At 43.6% G+C, this 15,852-nt stretch overlaps 1 protein-coding gene across 2 annotated transcripts in view; it reads left to right on the top strand.

Moving 5' to 3' along the window:
• Nucleotides 1-15,852, top strand: part of CORIN (corin, serine peptidase) — a 199,200-nt gene that overhangs the window by 72,872 nt on the left and 110,476 nt on the right. For both annotated transcript variants that reach the window (XM_036263520.1, XM_036263514.1), the window contains one exon: nucleotides 12,847-13,028. In XM_036263520.1, the coding sequence (XP_036119413.1) occupies nucleotides 12,847-13,028 (182 nt within the window). The remainder of the gene's footprint in view (nucleotides 1-12,846; nucleotides 13,029-15,852) is intronic.

The following is a 15,852-nucleotide window of genomic DNA, read 5'->3' as shown; positions in this document are numbered from 1 at the left end:
CAATGACCTTCTTTTCCCAAATAAAGTCACATTCAAGGTTCCAGAGGCTGGGACAGGGACATATCTTTTTGGGGACCACCACTGACCATACTGCAGTGGCTGAGAAGCAGGCTGTGGAGCCACACGCCTCAGCCTTTTCATCTGTAAAATGGAGATAAGTCGTTGCATTTACTTTACAAAGTTCATGCGACGTTTAAATGACAGAGTTTGAACTAGTGCCTGGCTTTTAGAAATAGCTCAGCAGATATCTGCAGTAGTTATCAAATAGTGGATTAAAAAGAACAGGAAGTACTGATAAAATTGAGAACCCCTAAAATATTTATAACATTTGTTAAGTATTGAAGGATTGGGAAAAACCGTAGAATACTATATGGATTAAAAGAAAATTAGGTAGAATACTCAAGACTGCCGGAGCTGGGTTCTAACTCCATTTCTCCTTAATTTCAAACAATTTCCCTCACATCTCTTTGCTTTCCTTTCCCATGGACTCCTGTGTGTGCATAAACAAGACATTGGGAGAGAGTGCATTGAGCTTCCAGGACCTTCCTACTCCATTTTGATCATTCTCATTGTAATTCACTCTCTACTCTCAATTAAAGTCGTTGCAAAATTCTAGTTAAGCTGCTCACAAGTCTTCAGGGCACCCTTAGGTAAAATTTGTTTTTCCTCTGACCTGGTTGATCCTGAGAAAAGCTCTTATGTAAGACTTTTCCATTTTCTGTTATAATGGCTAATAATTTACAGTTAGTTTTCAGGTATCCTTTGGGGACTTATGCTATTTTTTGTTATTACGTTTATCATCGTATTTAATTTTATAATTACACTTTCAGGCTATTGCCTCCTACTATCATTTATGACATGTACAGGACCTTCAAGCTAAATTTAATAAGCAAAATAAGTTTGGGAAAAGTAAAATGTATTATGGACAATAATTCTAAAGTCGAATATATTTTTCTTATATTACACTATTGTGTATACTTTTATACTAATTTTTCTCTACTATTCAAATAACAGAGAATTGCTTATATTTTATCCTGGAGAAAATAACTACTTAATCACATTTAAAGTTTAACTTCAAAAGATATAGTGGGATGTATAAATGACATAGTTTTTAACTTGACTCCTTTGAGACCTCAGATACTCATTAAAACTATATTATATAACAATGAACTTTCATAGTGTCTATTTTAGATTAGGTTGCACTTAATAAATGTGTGTGTCACGTACTATGTAATGCAGGCTAATTGAAGTGGAGTATAATTTATATGGATTCAGTGAAATGCACCTTGAAATATTAAACCATTTGGATAACCCTAAAAATATGTGGTTGGAAGGAATAGCTTAGGAATGTCAGTGAGCAGCTAGAGAGAAGTGCACAATTCCTGGGCCAGGAGAACAGACGTTTCGAGATGACTTGATGCACAGGTGCACTGAAGGTCTCTGCATTTGAGAGGGGACACAGGTATTGCAGCCCCTGCTGCTGATGCACAACCGTCATCTTTCCCACCCTGTTAAATGACAGGTGTATAACTCGATCAAGGCTTGGAGGGGGGTTCATTGGCATGGAGGGTGCAGCCTTGGCTTTGCTTCTAGAAGACACCCAGGAGACCTGCGGATTGTCATCCCCCTGCTCACATCTTCTAATACTTTGTGGAGAAACTCTGCTCATGACATGAGGCCTTAACGTTAAACACTCGACATGTTTTGCTTTTGATTTCTCCTTCCAGAGTGTTGCTTTGTCACTGACTCCTTAGCAGAAGTTCTCAGTATCTGTGGAAATAAATAAAAAATGTTTATGTAGTCAGATGACTAGAGATTAAAGATGATATCTCTGTGCTGTACTCAATCCATGTAGGATTGTTGTGAAGATCAAATATGTTTCTCCAAATGATCTTTTCCAAAAGCACTCTACTTTTTCCCAAGTGAGTATGTTCACTGGAGATCAGATAATTTATCTGGCAACCGCAGAGAATGTGCTTGAAAGATTGGGAGCAGATGAAACCCGAGTCAAACGGTCACTCTGCCAGCTGTAAGACCCTGGGTACTTTGTTAGCCTTGCTGACCTTCAGTTTCCTCATCTCTGTGATGATACTGGTCATACCCACTTCCTAGAACTTGCTTGTGTGCATTAAACAATGGTTTAACCCTGGTTTACTCAGTGGTTAGAGTGTCCGCCCTTGGACTGAAGAGTTTTGGGTTTGAGTCCCAGTCAAGGGCACGTATACCTCGGTTGCAGGTTTGAACTCTGGTCCTGGTCTGGGTTGTGCAGGAGGCAGCCAATCGATGTGTCTCTCTCACATCAATCTTTCTCTCTCTCATCAGTGAAAAACATGTCCTCAGGTGAGGATTTAAAAAAAGATTAAATTTACCATAACTTTTCTCAAGGATATTTGCATTGGGAATAATAGAGAGACTCCCATGCAGGCTCCGTGGTGGGCGGAGTTGACATCCATGGAGAATCTAGTAGCAGCAGATGGTCACCTAACCTCCCTCAGGAAGGGCAGGCTGAGTTAGCTGCAGGACTTCTGTGTTGCCACGTGGGGTTGGCCACGTGGGGTTGGCCACATGGGGTTGGCCACATGGGGTTGGCCACATGGGGCCCTGCCACCCAAAGCCCTCTTTCTCTCCATTTGACTCTCAGGTTCTCACCTAAATAAATGTTGAGACTATGACCTTGGGGAGGTGCTAAATTATCTCCTGGGACACCTGTGTGTCTTGGGTGCCACGGCTCATGCTCAGACTTAAACAGTTCATGGTGGAAAACAGAACTGATCTGTCACAATCTGTCCCCTGTCACCCTGTTTCCCATGCTTAATTCTCTGAGCGTCGACTCTAAAATTCTTACAATAAATCGAGATTGGAACTCCGCTATGTTGCTACCTTCTATTCACCTTAGGTTCATCTTCTAAGATTTTGTTTTTGTTAACATCCTGACAGATAAATAAAAATTCCAGGCACATCTTTGTTCCAGCCACTAGGGAAGGAGAAAAAGAACGTTAAAAGCAACAAGAGATGTTTCGACTTTCCTTTTTTGCAGCGGTGTGTTCACTTCTCACTGTCCAGACACTTTGAGGAGAGGCAGCGTTCCCCGGAGCACGCCCTGCACGCTGCAAGGTTCCTGTCGTCTCAGACGCACGTGGAACAGACTTTCCCCTGTGACCCTCATGTCCCTGAAGGAGGCCCTGTGCTGAGATGGCCTCTAGCTGAATGGTCACGATGGGCACCAAAGCTGTTATCAGAGGGAATTTTTTTAAAAGTATTTGCTGGGAAATCCTGTCCCTCACCATCCAACGTATACTCACACCTCCTACTACTGCATATTATTATATCGCCACACTATTTTTGAGTTGAATTTTACTAATAATGTTTTAGTAAAAAAGTAACCAATTTGTCTGCTTATCATGTAATTTTAGAAGGCTTACTGTGTTCTTAAATATGCTATTTTATAAGATGCATGTGCCATTCTCCCACGTAAAGGCAGCCCCAAAATTATCTGAAAAAGCCAAGTGGAAAATATAACTTGATTTAACACATTCTTTTGAAGAATTCAGAAATGATATGATGTCAATATAAGCTTTATTATTTTTTTCTAAATGGAGAATAATTACATACTGCTAATTTATTTTACCAAAGATGTTATCCATGTCCCAAGAACCCTATGGGTCACATTTGGCAATACATGGAAACATTACAGAATTAAAATTTTTATAATTAAATTTAAAAGATTTATATATGTCAGTAGGCAAAGAAAAAAGGTAAGCTTTGTTGTTACCAACTATTACTGAAAGTCATTTGCCATGGAGTTCCCTGAATCTACCTGCAAACAGCAGTCTTTTTATTATTTTAAAAATTATTAATTTTAATCCTCACTTGAGGATATGTTTATTGATTTGAGAGAGAGGAAGGGAGGGAGAGAGAGAGAGACAGGGAGAGACAGGGAGAGACAGAGAGGGAGAGGGAGAGGGAGAGGGAGAGAGACATCAATGTGAGAGAGAAACATTGATCGGTTGCATCCTGTATGTGCCCTGACCAGGAATCGAACCTGCCACCTTTTGTTGTAGGGATGGTGCTCCAACCAACTGACCCATCCAGCCAGGGCAACAGCAATCTTTTTAGCCACACCAGTGCTGGCCATCTGACTCTTTAGGTAGTCAATTGTGTCATAGTTCCTTTTAACCTCAGGCAACACAGATTGAATATGCTTTTGGCATTATACATAAAATATCACTGAAAAGTAAGGTTCCATTTTATGAGCCCAAATGGCTCCAAGTGTGGGTTATACAAAGTCAGATAACTCATGTAACATTTATTTTACAAAGATTTAAAACTAGAGAATCAGGCCATGACAGCTCAAGTCTTTCCGAAAATGCCTGTCGTGTCACTGACTGTGTCTCAAACACACTATTTCATCAGGGTCAGTGAATTAGTTTGTTGACTTTTCACCTCAGTAATTTCTTGGTATTATGTGGATGTAGCTAGCATTTAGATATAGCACTCGTGATTTAATTCATTCAAAGGTGTGTATTAATGACATCATTTCATGATGTGTAAAAATCAAAACAGTTGCAAAAATAATTGAACAACTGCAAGTTTCTTTGGTGATTTGTTAATCCTCCATCCCATGGGCCCTGGTAGGTATGCCAAGTATTCATGAGAGTCAGGTTCATGTTGATTAGACAGGTATAGAATTTTATATCTTCTTTCAGGGGTGGTTGTGTGGTTTTACATCATTCACACACATCTTAATTTAAGCTGTGTTTATCTGTTGGTATTTCCTCACATTGCTCTATTTTTAAGGTGAAACTCTGCTGTTGACCTCTAAGTGAGACATTAAATTGCAAGGTTTTCATCCATAGCAATTTTACTGACATTTTCCTCTTACATGGGAATTATTGCAAGATTGAACAGCACGTGTAGAACTTGCTGACCTGAAGGGGTGGGATCAGGTGAGCTGGGATGGCGTGAGCTCTTGTTCAGCCATCGAGGTGTGATGTCGGTAGTGATGGCTTTGCTCACAACTTCACTCTTGATAGCTTCATTCCAAACAGGTCACCAAATTGTCCTTTGATTGCAATTCATTCACTTCTCCAATAAATATTTATGGAGTGCTGACTATACACACTGAGGATACAGCGGCAAACAAAATAGACAAGAATCCTTGACCTCATGGAGCTTATATTGTACTAGAAGGAGATAGGCAATAAACAAATAAATAGATAGTAAGTAAGTAAGTAAATAAATAATAAATAAAGTAGATCAGACCGTGAATCAATGCAGTGGAAAGTATCCAACAAGGAAGCGTCGGGAGAGTGGGGGTATGGAGGCAAGAGATGCCTCACTGAGAAGATTACATTTGATCCATCAGGATACAGGGGTCTGGAAGGTGAGGGAGACCCGGATATTCTGAATGTCCTGGGGTAACTGACATAGTGGGAAACAGGGCCTGACAGAATCAGTCCTGCCAGCAGATGCCGTTGGCAAGGATGCGAGTGTTGAGGGGTAGACACGAGGGAGGCCAGAGGGTCTTGCCAGACACGTTTAGAGCCTGGGAGGGTGCTCCCTCTCAGCCTCTGACATCAGCTCATTCAACAAGGATGTTAGGAAAGTTATCAATTTATGTATAATTTTATCAAACGTGTATTAGCACATACAGTGTGCCAGGCACACAGTTTGCTGCGGGGGGTGTAGAGACAAAGAACCTACAGGTCTGCCTTCAGGAGACTCAGCAGAATCAGGAACCAGACATGAAAACAGGCCAGTGGCTTTCCAATGGGATCAGTTTACAAGGTGTGGGGGTCTCTCAGAGCTGAAGGAAGGACCCTTTTCTTCCTGCTCCTAGAAAAGGCTACTCCCAGGGAGGCTCTATTGCAGGGAAACAACACTACTTTAATTTTACTAGAACATAGAATGGGGAGGGAACAGATGGATTCGAGCAAGTAAACTCAGCCGTACTTCATGATTACATGTGAGCAGTGGGGTCCAGGCTGAGGCAAAGATTCTGGGACTCGAGGACTTGGGTAGATGGTATTACTTACCAACAAAATCGTGTACGTCAAAGGAGTCGTGGTGCTGGGAGAGGGGGACTTAATATTGACAAGATGTCTTGACCTGGTTGAGGAAGTGCAAGGCTAATTTTTCTTTCAGCGGAGATTACAACAGCTTTCCTTCTGTGGGAGATGCAGGATTAATACATTCATCCATTGGTGGTCCCCTGGTTTCTTCTTTGCCAGATTACCTGGGTTGCTTGCAGCCCACCAGGAAAGGCTATGGCTCCTAGCAGGCAGCCTTCAGCATGTGGTTCTCTGTAAGTTCCAGTAACTGCTCCTTCCCTTTGACCCTTAAGTCTGCGCTGCTAAGAGCAACCTGTCCCAGCATGCTGCACTAACCCTGCCAACACCTTTGCAAGTGGCCCTTTCGTTAACTGCTCTGCACTGATCCTACCTCGCAGGTCATCCCTTTCCTGCTGGAACCATGGCCATTACAAATGGAGAATAAGACAGACACAGTCCTGGTGTTTAAAGAGTTTCAGACCGATGTGATCCCCAAATACCCTGACTTCTCCCATTATTTCTCTTTAGATGTGAGACAATGACATATACAAACATTCCCTTGAACACTTTCTACTCTGTGTCTAGTGAAGGTGGGAACCAAGGAACCTCTTTCCTGCTTCTCCTGTCCCCCAACTTATCAGGTCTCTCAAGGCCCCCAGAATGTGCTGGCATAGAAAGCTGGTGGTGTTGGTCCATCACAGAGAGAACAGGCCACGTGTTGTGAATTGTGTTTTCCCGCAGGGGTGTGAACTCATGCTCCTGTGTCATTTGTGGGTTTATGTTCCTGTGTAATGTATAGCTCATGTTTGTGAAGAGAGGCCAGCCAGGTGAGGCATTTTGGAGCACTGGACTGGAGTCATGGTAACTGGCTATGTGGTCTCCTTTCTAGGTTTCAGATTGCTCACAATGTGAAAGGAAGAAGTAGGAGTAAGTTATCTTGCCAGACCCTTCCAACACTGACATCTCCTCCAGAGGGGCCCTGGGAGCTCCCCGTGACTCTGACCTTGTAAGCATTGCTCACTGAACAGCTCAGCCTAACCAGGACGGATTCAGGAATATATTTTTAAAAAATGATTGTGTGAGTCTCGTCAACGAATAGCACATCTAACTCACTAGTGTGCCTCTGACCAAGCGTGATACCACAGAGAAATGCATCAGCTACCCACTGCTACAGAGCACATCACCACACTTTCAGCAGTTTAAACTAGCACACATTTATTATGTCAGTTTGTGTGGGTCTGGAGGCTGGCAGTGACTTGTGTGGCTCCTCTGCTTCAGGGTCTGTCACATGGGTACAATCAAGTTGTTGGCCAGGGTTGGAGTCTCATTTGAAGGCTTGACTGTGGAAGGATCCGCTTTCAAGCTCATGTGATTGTTGGAAGAATTTCAGTTCCTCAAGGGCTGTTGAACTGAGGGCCTCAGTTTTTAGCTGGCGGTTGGCCAGAGGCCTCTCTCAAGCCCTTGTTATGTGGGCCTCCCCAATATGGCAATTTGCTTCATCCAAGCCAGTAAGGGAGAGAGTCTGCTAGCACTAGAGAGGTCACAGTCTTATTTATGATGGAAGTGACATCCCGTTTGCATCTGTTGAGTGGAAACAAGTCACTAGGTCAGCCCACACTCAAAGGGAGGGGCTTACACAGGGCCTGACTACCCGGAGGCAGCCTCACTGGGGACCCTCTCAGAGTCTGCCTGCCGCCAAAGACTTTTTTTTTTTAGTGGAAAAGGACTTTTAAATCCTGAGCTCTCCTAATATATTTAAAGGTTAATTTATTTGCTAAACATAAAAAGAAAAAGACAACTAAATGAGATATGGGATCCTGAATGGAGATTTTAGGGATATTTGAACAGGGTCCTTAGTTTGGTTAAAGACATTATACTGATGTTAATTTCCTGGTTCTGATCATGATTCTGTAGTTGTGTAAAGTGTTAGCAGAATACGTGGAAACCTTTTGTAACTTTTCTGTAGGTCAAAAAGTAGTTAAAAAGTTAGAAAACGTGATTTGTAAAACTTAAAAATTCCTACTTATATAAGCCGATTTTGTAGCAGGAGCTTAGTCAATAATTTTAGCATTAGGTCTTATCAGAACTTTTTCTTTGCAGATAAAGTCTAAAATTTTTCGGGGGGGATGGAGACACGTTGTTCAAAAGGGCACAATAAAGAAATTTTTTTGGCCCTGGCCGGTTTGGCTCAGCGGTTAGAGCGTCGGCCTGCGGTCCTGCGAGACCCGGGTTCGGTTCCCGCTAAGGGCGCGTACCTCGGCTGCAGTTTGTCCCCGGCCCTGGTCGGTTGTGCGGGTGGCGGCCACTCGATGTGTTCCTTTCATGTCGATGTTTCTCTCTCTCTCTCTGTTCCTCTCTCTCCCTCCCACTCTACCTGAACAAAAAATGGAAAAATGTCCTCGGGTGAGGATAAAAAAAAAAAAGAAAGAAATTTTTTTGGTCAGGACATTTTAAAACTTTTGGTAGATAAATTTGCTTTAAAATGTATAGATAAAAATCTTCTATAAGTTCTTTTTTTAAGAGAGAAATCATTTTAGAACATCCCTCCTAGTAGAAATACAATAAAAACCTCAGTATCCTTATATAGTATAATTGATTATATACTTGTTTTCTGCTTACGCTTTAGCTGAAATGTGTTGGGGACTTTTGCACAACACCAGAGCACTTCACACGTCAATGTAAAATAATCACCATTTCTAAAATAGGATTCTGATAGCCAGATCCGACCGCTGCCCTGTGCGGGGCAGTTTTCAGATGTCAGCCTGCCTGTTGCTTGGATATAGACACTTGTATTCCAAAATAGTGTGGTCCATCTCACCACACGGTTCCATGTGATGAAAGCAAAATACTTCAACCCCTCACAGGCAGTGGAATTTAATGCAAACATGAGCAAATGGCCCCTCATTTTGCTCACTGTTCGAAAGGGCTGCTAGTTATTAATACTCTCTCACTGTTTCACAAGTCGTAGGCCAGCGATTGAAAGCTTACGGGTCTCCATTGGTTACACCTCTTAAGAGAGCTATTTGGAAACACTCTAGACATTTTTCTTGGGGCCTATTTTTAGAATGGAAGGCCTAATGGCATTTTAATGCCTCTATATATTCCCAGAACAAATCTCGAGAAAAAAATGTCTGTTACCTTTTGAAATGTAGCAAAGCTTGTGGGATATCACTGCTCCTCTGAGAAGCATCGTGTTAAAGCATAAGTTTTGATTTATGAAATGTTAGTGCTAAAAGAGCCGTGCAAGCTCAGCTCTTCCAAACTCTCACTTTTCAAATGAGGAAACGGAGTCTCAGTGTGAGCGAACTGTTGGCACAAGATCACAGTGAGGAGTGGCCACGTGGACCGTCTAGGGTGCTGGACTTACCCTTTCCTGCAGAAAGTGACCATAGGAAGAGTCTGAGAATGTCAGCTTCCGAGTGGAAGACGCAGCCTTCGAACAGGAACCAGTCTGCTGGGCCCCTGCACGAGACTTCACTGCTCTTACTAGAGACGACTCTGAGGAGAAATGTGGCGTGATCCCAAACTATGTGAGTGGAAAAGCGAGGAAAGGTCCAGGAGCCTTGGGGGAGTTGGGCCTCGAATGCCAGCTTCGCAGTGCTCTCCCCTCCCCACGATGCTGGATGGCATTTCCCTCCTGGGAATGTCACCTGGAATGCCATTAATTAGACATTCCTTTGTCCCAGCAAATCTTTTAGTGATGCAAACACCTTTGGGAGGGTGAAGTGTCCATCTATTCTTATAAATTGATCTGTTATTTTCATCCTTTTTGTTTGAAAGCCTAATTGTGATCTGCTCACTTGGGTTTGATTGTAGGAAAGGAAGAAACTTTAAGAGCAAGTAATGCTGGTGAAATGGCTGCTTAGGTGGGGTGCTGGAGGGGGGTCGGCACCACATCAGACTGGGATCCACGTCAGGGACCCAGAGGCAATGCCAAAGCCAAGCCTCACTGACTTGTATGTTTACTGTGGGCTTTCACACACCTGGAAAAGAAAGTTCAGTGACTTTACTCTTCCCCTGTGTTCCTTAGCCCCTTTGGCAAATGCCGATTCACTGCAGGTTAACCAGCGATTGTAGAGTGAAGGGAGGACCCAAACTCCGTGTATATGTTTGGTCCACTTGGAAAGTGCCTGTCAAGTTCTCAACTACCCTTGAATTGTGCTCTTGGAACACATATTCCTAAAGGAAGGACTGACATGTAATAGAGTCATAGAGTAGTTAATAGATTGAGTCCTTGCGTCAGTCTGCCTGGGTTTGAATCCTGGCTCTGACCCTCACTAGCTCGATGACCTTGGACGAGCCTCTTATTTTTCCCATGCTTCAGTTTCCTTACTTGGGTATTAGGAATGACATACTAGCATGTATCACTTGGCTGCAGTGAGAAATACAAGCGTGAATGCCCTCGAAGCACTCAGAACAACGTCTAGCAAAGTGCAGGCAACTGCACAGGGATTCTGTGTTCTCCATCTTCCTCAACCATGTGCCCAAGTTTTATTTGAGAAAATCGAGTCTCTATTTTCTCTGGAATAAGAGAAATGTTACTGAAGTGATACTTTCTTAGTCTGTAAATACCTAAACATAGTTTTTGAATGACAGTCAGGTGTTCTCTTTACACCAAGATACTTGCATGGACCTGTCAATATTTTATGCCCTAAACCTAATCTTTCAAGCGCAAAACCTCTCCTTCCACATGTTCACTAACAAATGTACTTACATATGAATGTAGGTAGATAACTATATGAATACCAGGGCTCTAAAAGACACTCAGTTTTGGCTCTGGCTGGGTAGCGGGTTGGTTAAAGTATCATCCTGACAGGCCAAGGTTGCAGGTTCCCCGGTCAGGGCACATACAAGAAGCAACCAATCGTGCATAAATAAGTGGAACAACAAATCGATGTTCTCTCTCTCTCCCCCCTTGCTCCCCCTTCTTTTTTCTTTCTAAAATTAATTTTAAAAGAAAATATATTTAGTTTTGACATAAGTTTCTGAGAGGAAGGTCAAAAGCACTCGTATCTGAATAAAATTGCTGAATTCTCCTTTTCCACCCACGTTTTTATTTATTTTCTTAAAATTTTTTTCTTTATTGATTTTGAGAGAAAGAGGAAAGGAGAGGGAGAAAGAGATAGAAACATCGATGAGAGAGAATATCGATTGGCCGCCTCCTGCATGCCCCCCACTGGGGGTCGGGCCCACAACCTGGGCATGTGCCCTGATGGGGAATCAAACCAGCAACCTCTTGGTGCATGGGTCCATGCTCAACCACTGAGCCACACCGGCCGGGCTCCACCCACCTTTTTATATATAATGAGATCTCTCTCCCAGGATTCTTCACAGGACTTTATCAGTTCTGTTTTAACTCAGTGGATGGCACATCCCATTATGTTTCTGTAATTTGTAGAAGGATGAATGGGGTATTGTAATTGTACTAGTTTGGTCAAGGAACTTTTAAAGCCCAATTATTAGGTCCTTATATGAGAAGAGCGAATACAGGAGAGTAGACAGAGTCTGTGGACTGAAAGTCAAAACAGCTGGATTCTTTTCTCAATTCTTCCATTAAGAAGCTATGTGACCGCCTGGCTGGTGTGGCTCAGTGGATTGAGCATCATCCCATGGACTGAGAGGTCCTGGTTTGATTCCCGGGCAGAGCACATACCTGGGTTGCGGGCTCGATCCCCAGTGGGGAGTGTGCAGGAGGCAGCTGATCAATATTGCTCTTTCATATCAATGTTTCTATCTCTTTCTCCCTAAAAAAATCAATAAAAACATATTGGGGGGGAAAAAAAAGCTGTGTGACCTTCTGTAGATCTCAGAATCAGGTCCTGTCTCAAATGAAGGATTTGAATGAGGTATTGTTTAAGGTCTCTTACAGATCAAATATTGTGTGGCTCTGAAATATTTTAGTAACACTACGTTTGTGAGGTGTGTGCTTTGCTCTGACTGACATGTGTATTTTCTTTTCCAGTTTTCTTAAAGCCATTTGAAATGCTGTGCTAGCTCGCTCGCCAGCCGGGTGAGAGAGGTGGTCTGTGGGGGCAAAGTAGGGAAAGCCTGGGTCTGTAAGGGGACAGGCCACTGTCTGGCCTTTGTAGCATCCGAGTCCCCAGACACACTGTGGAACCAGGAGTATTTGGTGGCGTGTCAGATGAATAAAGACAAACTTCCAGGCATCGTTTCTCTTACAGTTAACAGACAGTTGTCTGCGTTTTTCTGTTTTGCAGAAGATAAAATAGAAATCTGAGAAGATAAAGTGTCGATAAATACATTGTTTATCACTGTCCATAAATAATTGACTTGCCGTTAGTTTTTATATTTCTTTTCCAGGGAGGTAGAGGAAATTAAGAAACAGCTTTCTCTCTGCCTCTCAGAGATACTTTGAATTTCTCAGAGGGAAGAAAAAGAAATGAGATTAACCTATTTTGTGACCTACTTGTGCCTTTCCATTTTGGGGGCCTTCATTTCCATGTTAATTTACTGCTTTTGTTATTAAGTAGGGCTCTTTTTTGGTTGACAGGTTTACTTTAACACCCCAAATCTAAAAAAACACGGATTGGGGGAGTTAGCGCTTCTGCGGGGTGCAGCTAGATGACCTGTTATGGAACTAGCTTATTCCCTCTCGCGCCGTGACGTTAGGGGGCCGACATTCATGTTATGAGATTGAATGTAGAAATGTAAGTTGTTGACATAATAAATATAAATTAAGATACTATTACAGTCCTCATTGCCAACTTTAATTTCATGATTATTTTGAGAAGCAGCCTGTAAAAATATTAATTTTCACCTTTCTCTTTTCTTCTAGTCATGGACTCCTGCCCTGCCGGTCCTTCTGTGAAGCAGCAAAAGAGGGCTGCGAGTCAGTCCTGGGCATGGTGAACGCCTCCTGGCCCACTTTCCTCGAGTGCGCCCAGTTCAGAAACCAAACTGAAAGCAACAACGTCAGCAGGATTTGCTTCTCACCAGAGCAGGAAAAAGGAAAGCAAGGTAAGTGTCTGTGTTCTGTTGCCTTTCTAAATGTTTTCCTTGAAGTGTACCATCCATGCAAGGGTGCATGCAAATAATGTGTACAGTGCAATCAGTTCTATCAACCTGACCAGCCCCATGGGATCAGCATCCAGATCAAGAAACAGAATGTTATCAGCATCCCAGAAACACTCTCAAGCCCCCTCCCCGTCATTCCACCCTCCCAAAAGATCCTCTCTCCTGACTCCCAGCACCTTAGGTGGTTTTGCCTACTCCTCAACTTGCTATCAGTGGAATCAAACAGTATGTACTCCTTTGGTGTCTACCTGCCTTTGTGCCACATTATGTTTAAGAGATCCATTATGTTTTCATCTTCTTGTGGTTCATTCATTCTCTGTTGTTCGATATTCTAGTATATGATTATATCACAACGTATTTTTCTTGTTGAGGGACATTTGAGTTGTTTCCAGCTATTGTGTGTAGGGATGCTATGACTATTCTTGCACATGTCTTTGGTTGAGCATGGCTATGTATTTGTTCAGCAAAAGAGTTTTTAAAGTGGTCGTAGCTACCCTGGCCGGTTTGGAGCATCTGCCCATGGACCAGAGTTGTGGGTTCAATTTCGGTCAAGGGCACGTACCTCCGTTGTAGTTCAGTCCCTGGCACTGATCAGGGTTGTGCGGGAGGCAACCAGTCGACATGTCTCTCTCACATTGATGTTTCTCTCTCTCTCTCTCTCTCCCTCCCTCCCTCCTACTCTATCTGAAGATAAATGGAAAAAAGTATAATGGAAAAAGGTATCCTTGGGTGAGGATTAAAAAAAAACAAAGTGGTTGTAGCAATTTATACCCTTGGCTCCAGATTCTCCCCAACACTGGCCTTGTCTTTTTATTTTTTTAATCTTCACCTCAGGATATTTTTCCATTTATTTTCAGACAGTGTGGGAGGGAAAGATAGAGAGAGAGACACACACATCAATTTGAGAGAGACACATCGGCTAGTTGCGTCCCGCAGGACCCTGACCAGGGCAGTCAGGGCCGGGGACGAACCACAACCGAGGTGCGCGCCCTTGACCGGAATTGAACCTGCGACTCTTTGGTCCGTGGGCCAATGCTCGACCGCTGAGCCAAACCAGCCAGGGCATTGTCTGTCTTTCTCATTTTGGCAACTCTGATAACAGTATCGTGGTGTCTCTTTGTGGTTTTAAGTTGCATTTCCTGATGAATTTGATTGAATTTTCCAAGTTTTTTGAATATCTCTTTTTGCCAAGTGTCTGCCCAAGCATTTTGCCCATTTTTTGAATGAGTGGTCTGTCTTTGTTTTCGGCTTAGAGTTCTTTGTGCATTCTGGGTATGCAGGCTGTGGGGTGTATGTATTGTGAAGAGTCCCCACTCTGTGGCTTGCCCTTTCTCTCGCCCTCTTGTTAGTGTCTGTGATGAAATACAAGGTCTTAATTTTAATGGGTCTACATTATCAATTTTTTTTGTTTGTCTGTTTTCAGCTTTTTAGACTCTCTTGTAAGATCTTCTTTCTAAGTTACAAGAGAGGCCCTTTGACTTTCACACACGAGTTACGGTTGCCTGTAGCTTTGAGTTTCTTTCTCTAGGACATTGGTCTCAGCAGGAAGCCATCCAGCCATTGTCCACATCGCTGTTTCCTCTGCGCATCTCAAACACTCGATGAGCTGCCCCGTTCCGTGCAGCTTTTCTACAGGCAGACTATTCCCATTCACCTCTGATGAGGGTAAAAATCGGACCACCCCCTTATGCCAGGGAAAGTCTATCTCCACTCACCCGTCAATGATGTCAGCTCCACTGCCATCCAGCCTGACCGATCCAGATCGAGAAGCCCATGACATCACTTCCTTTCACGGACCACTCCTGGGACTGTCCCAAGTGGGTTTCCAGAAACAGTCTCTGACAGAGAGTTTGTTGCACAGGCTATTTATCAGCACTTGTGTAAAGAAGAGAGAAAACGCAGAACTGGGCAGAGAGAGGTGCTGAAACAAGATCCAGGCTCATTAAAGCCTCAGCTAAGACCATGGCGAGCCCTGGGGCACACGTGGCCTGAAAGAGTTGTTCCATATCGGGCCGAGATAGCCGGGTCTTCACAGTGTTCGCTGCATAATGGCGTTTTGGTCAGTGATGGACCTCATAAATGACAATGGTGCCATGAGATTATAATGCAGCTGAAAAATTCCTCTCGCCCAGTGACATCGGAGCCGTCATAACATCGCAGCCCAATGCGTCACTCACATGTCTGTGGCGGTGCTGCACTTCTTGGCATAGGAAAGAATAGCGCGCACGGTTCTGGCTGCACATAATCCTGGATAGTGAAAATAAATGACTACGTGCAGCTGCTTTATGTATTCGCTGTGCTCTACCTGTTATCATTATTTGAGAGTGTACTCTTTCTACCCGTGAAAAAGGAGTTTGCTGTGAAACGTATGCCACGCTGCGCTGGCAGCAGCCTCGGCCACCTGGTGTTTACTCTGGTCTTGATTGCGCCTTCTCTTGAACTTGATTTAATCTCGAGTTGTTTTGTACAGAATGTGCTGTACAGGCTTGTAGCCCAGGAGCACCAGGTGTACCGCGTGCTGAGGTCCGTGGGAGGTTGCATTTAGAGTTTTGTCAGTGCACACACACGGATGAGATCGCCCAGGGACGCACTTCTCAGCACGTGTCCCCGTTGTTAACTTGGGCATGGCTGTTTACCCCCAGCCCCAGTCAGGCACTGGATGTGGTCCTTCCCAGGAAGGGCGTGGCAGCTCTCTGCGGGTGAGGCAGAAGGAGCTAGAAGCTGTTGGCTGAGATTGGGGGCAACACATTCTCTCCTGGAGGGTGGG

The sequence above is a fragment of the Molossus molossus genome, unplaced genomic scaffold (assembly GCF_014108415.1).
Source record: "Molossus molossus isolate mMolMol1 unplaced genomic scaffold, mMolMol1.p scaffold_m16_p_1, whole genome shotgun sequence".
Taxonomy (NCBI): Eukaryota; Metazoa; Chordata; class Mammalia; order Chiroptera; family Molossidae; genus Molossus; species Molossus molossus.
Note: the sequence above shows the minus strand (reverse complement) of the source record. Positions and strands in the feature narration are given on the sequence as shown.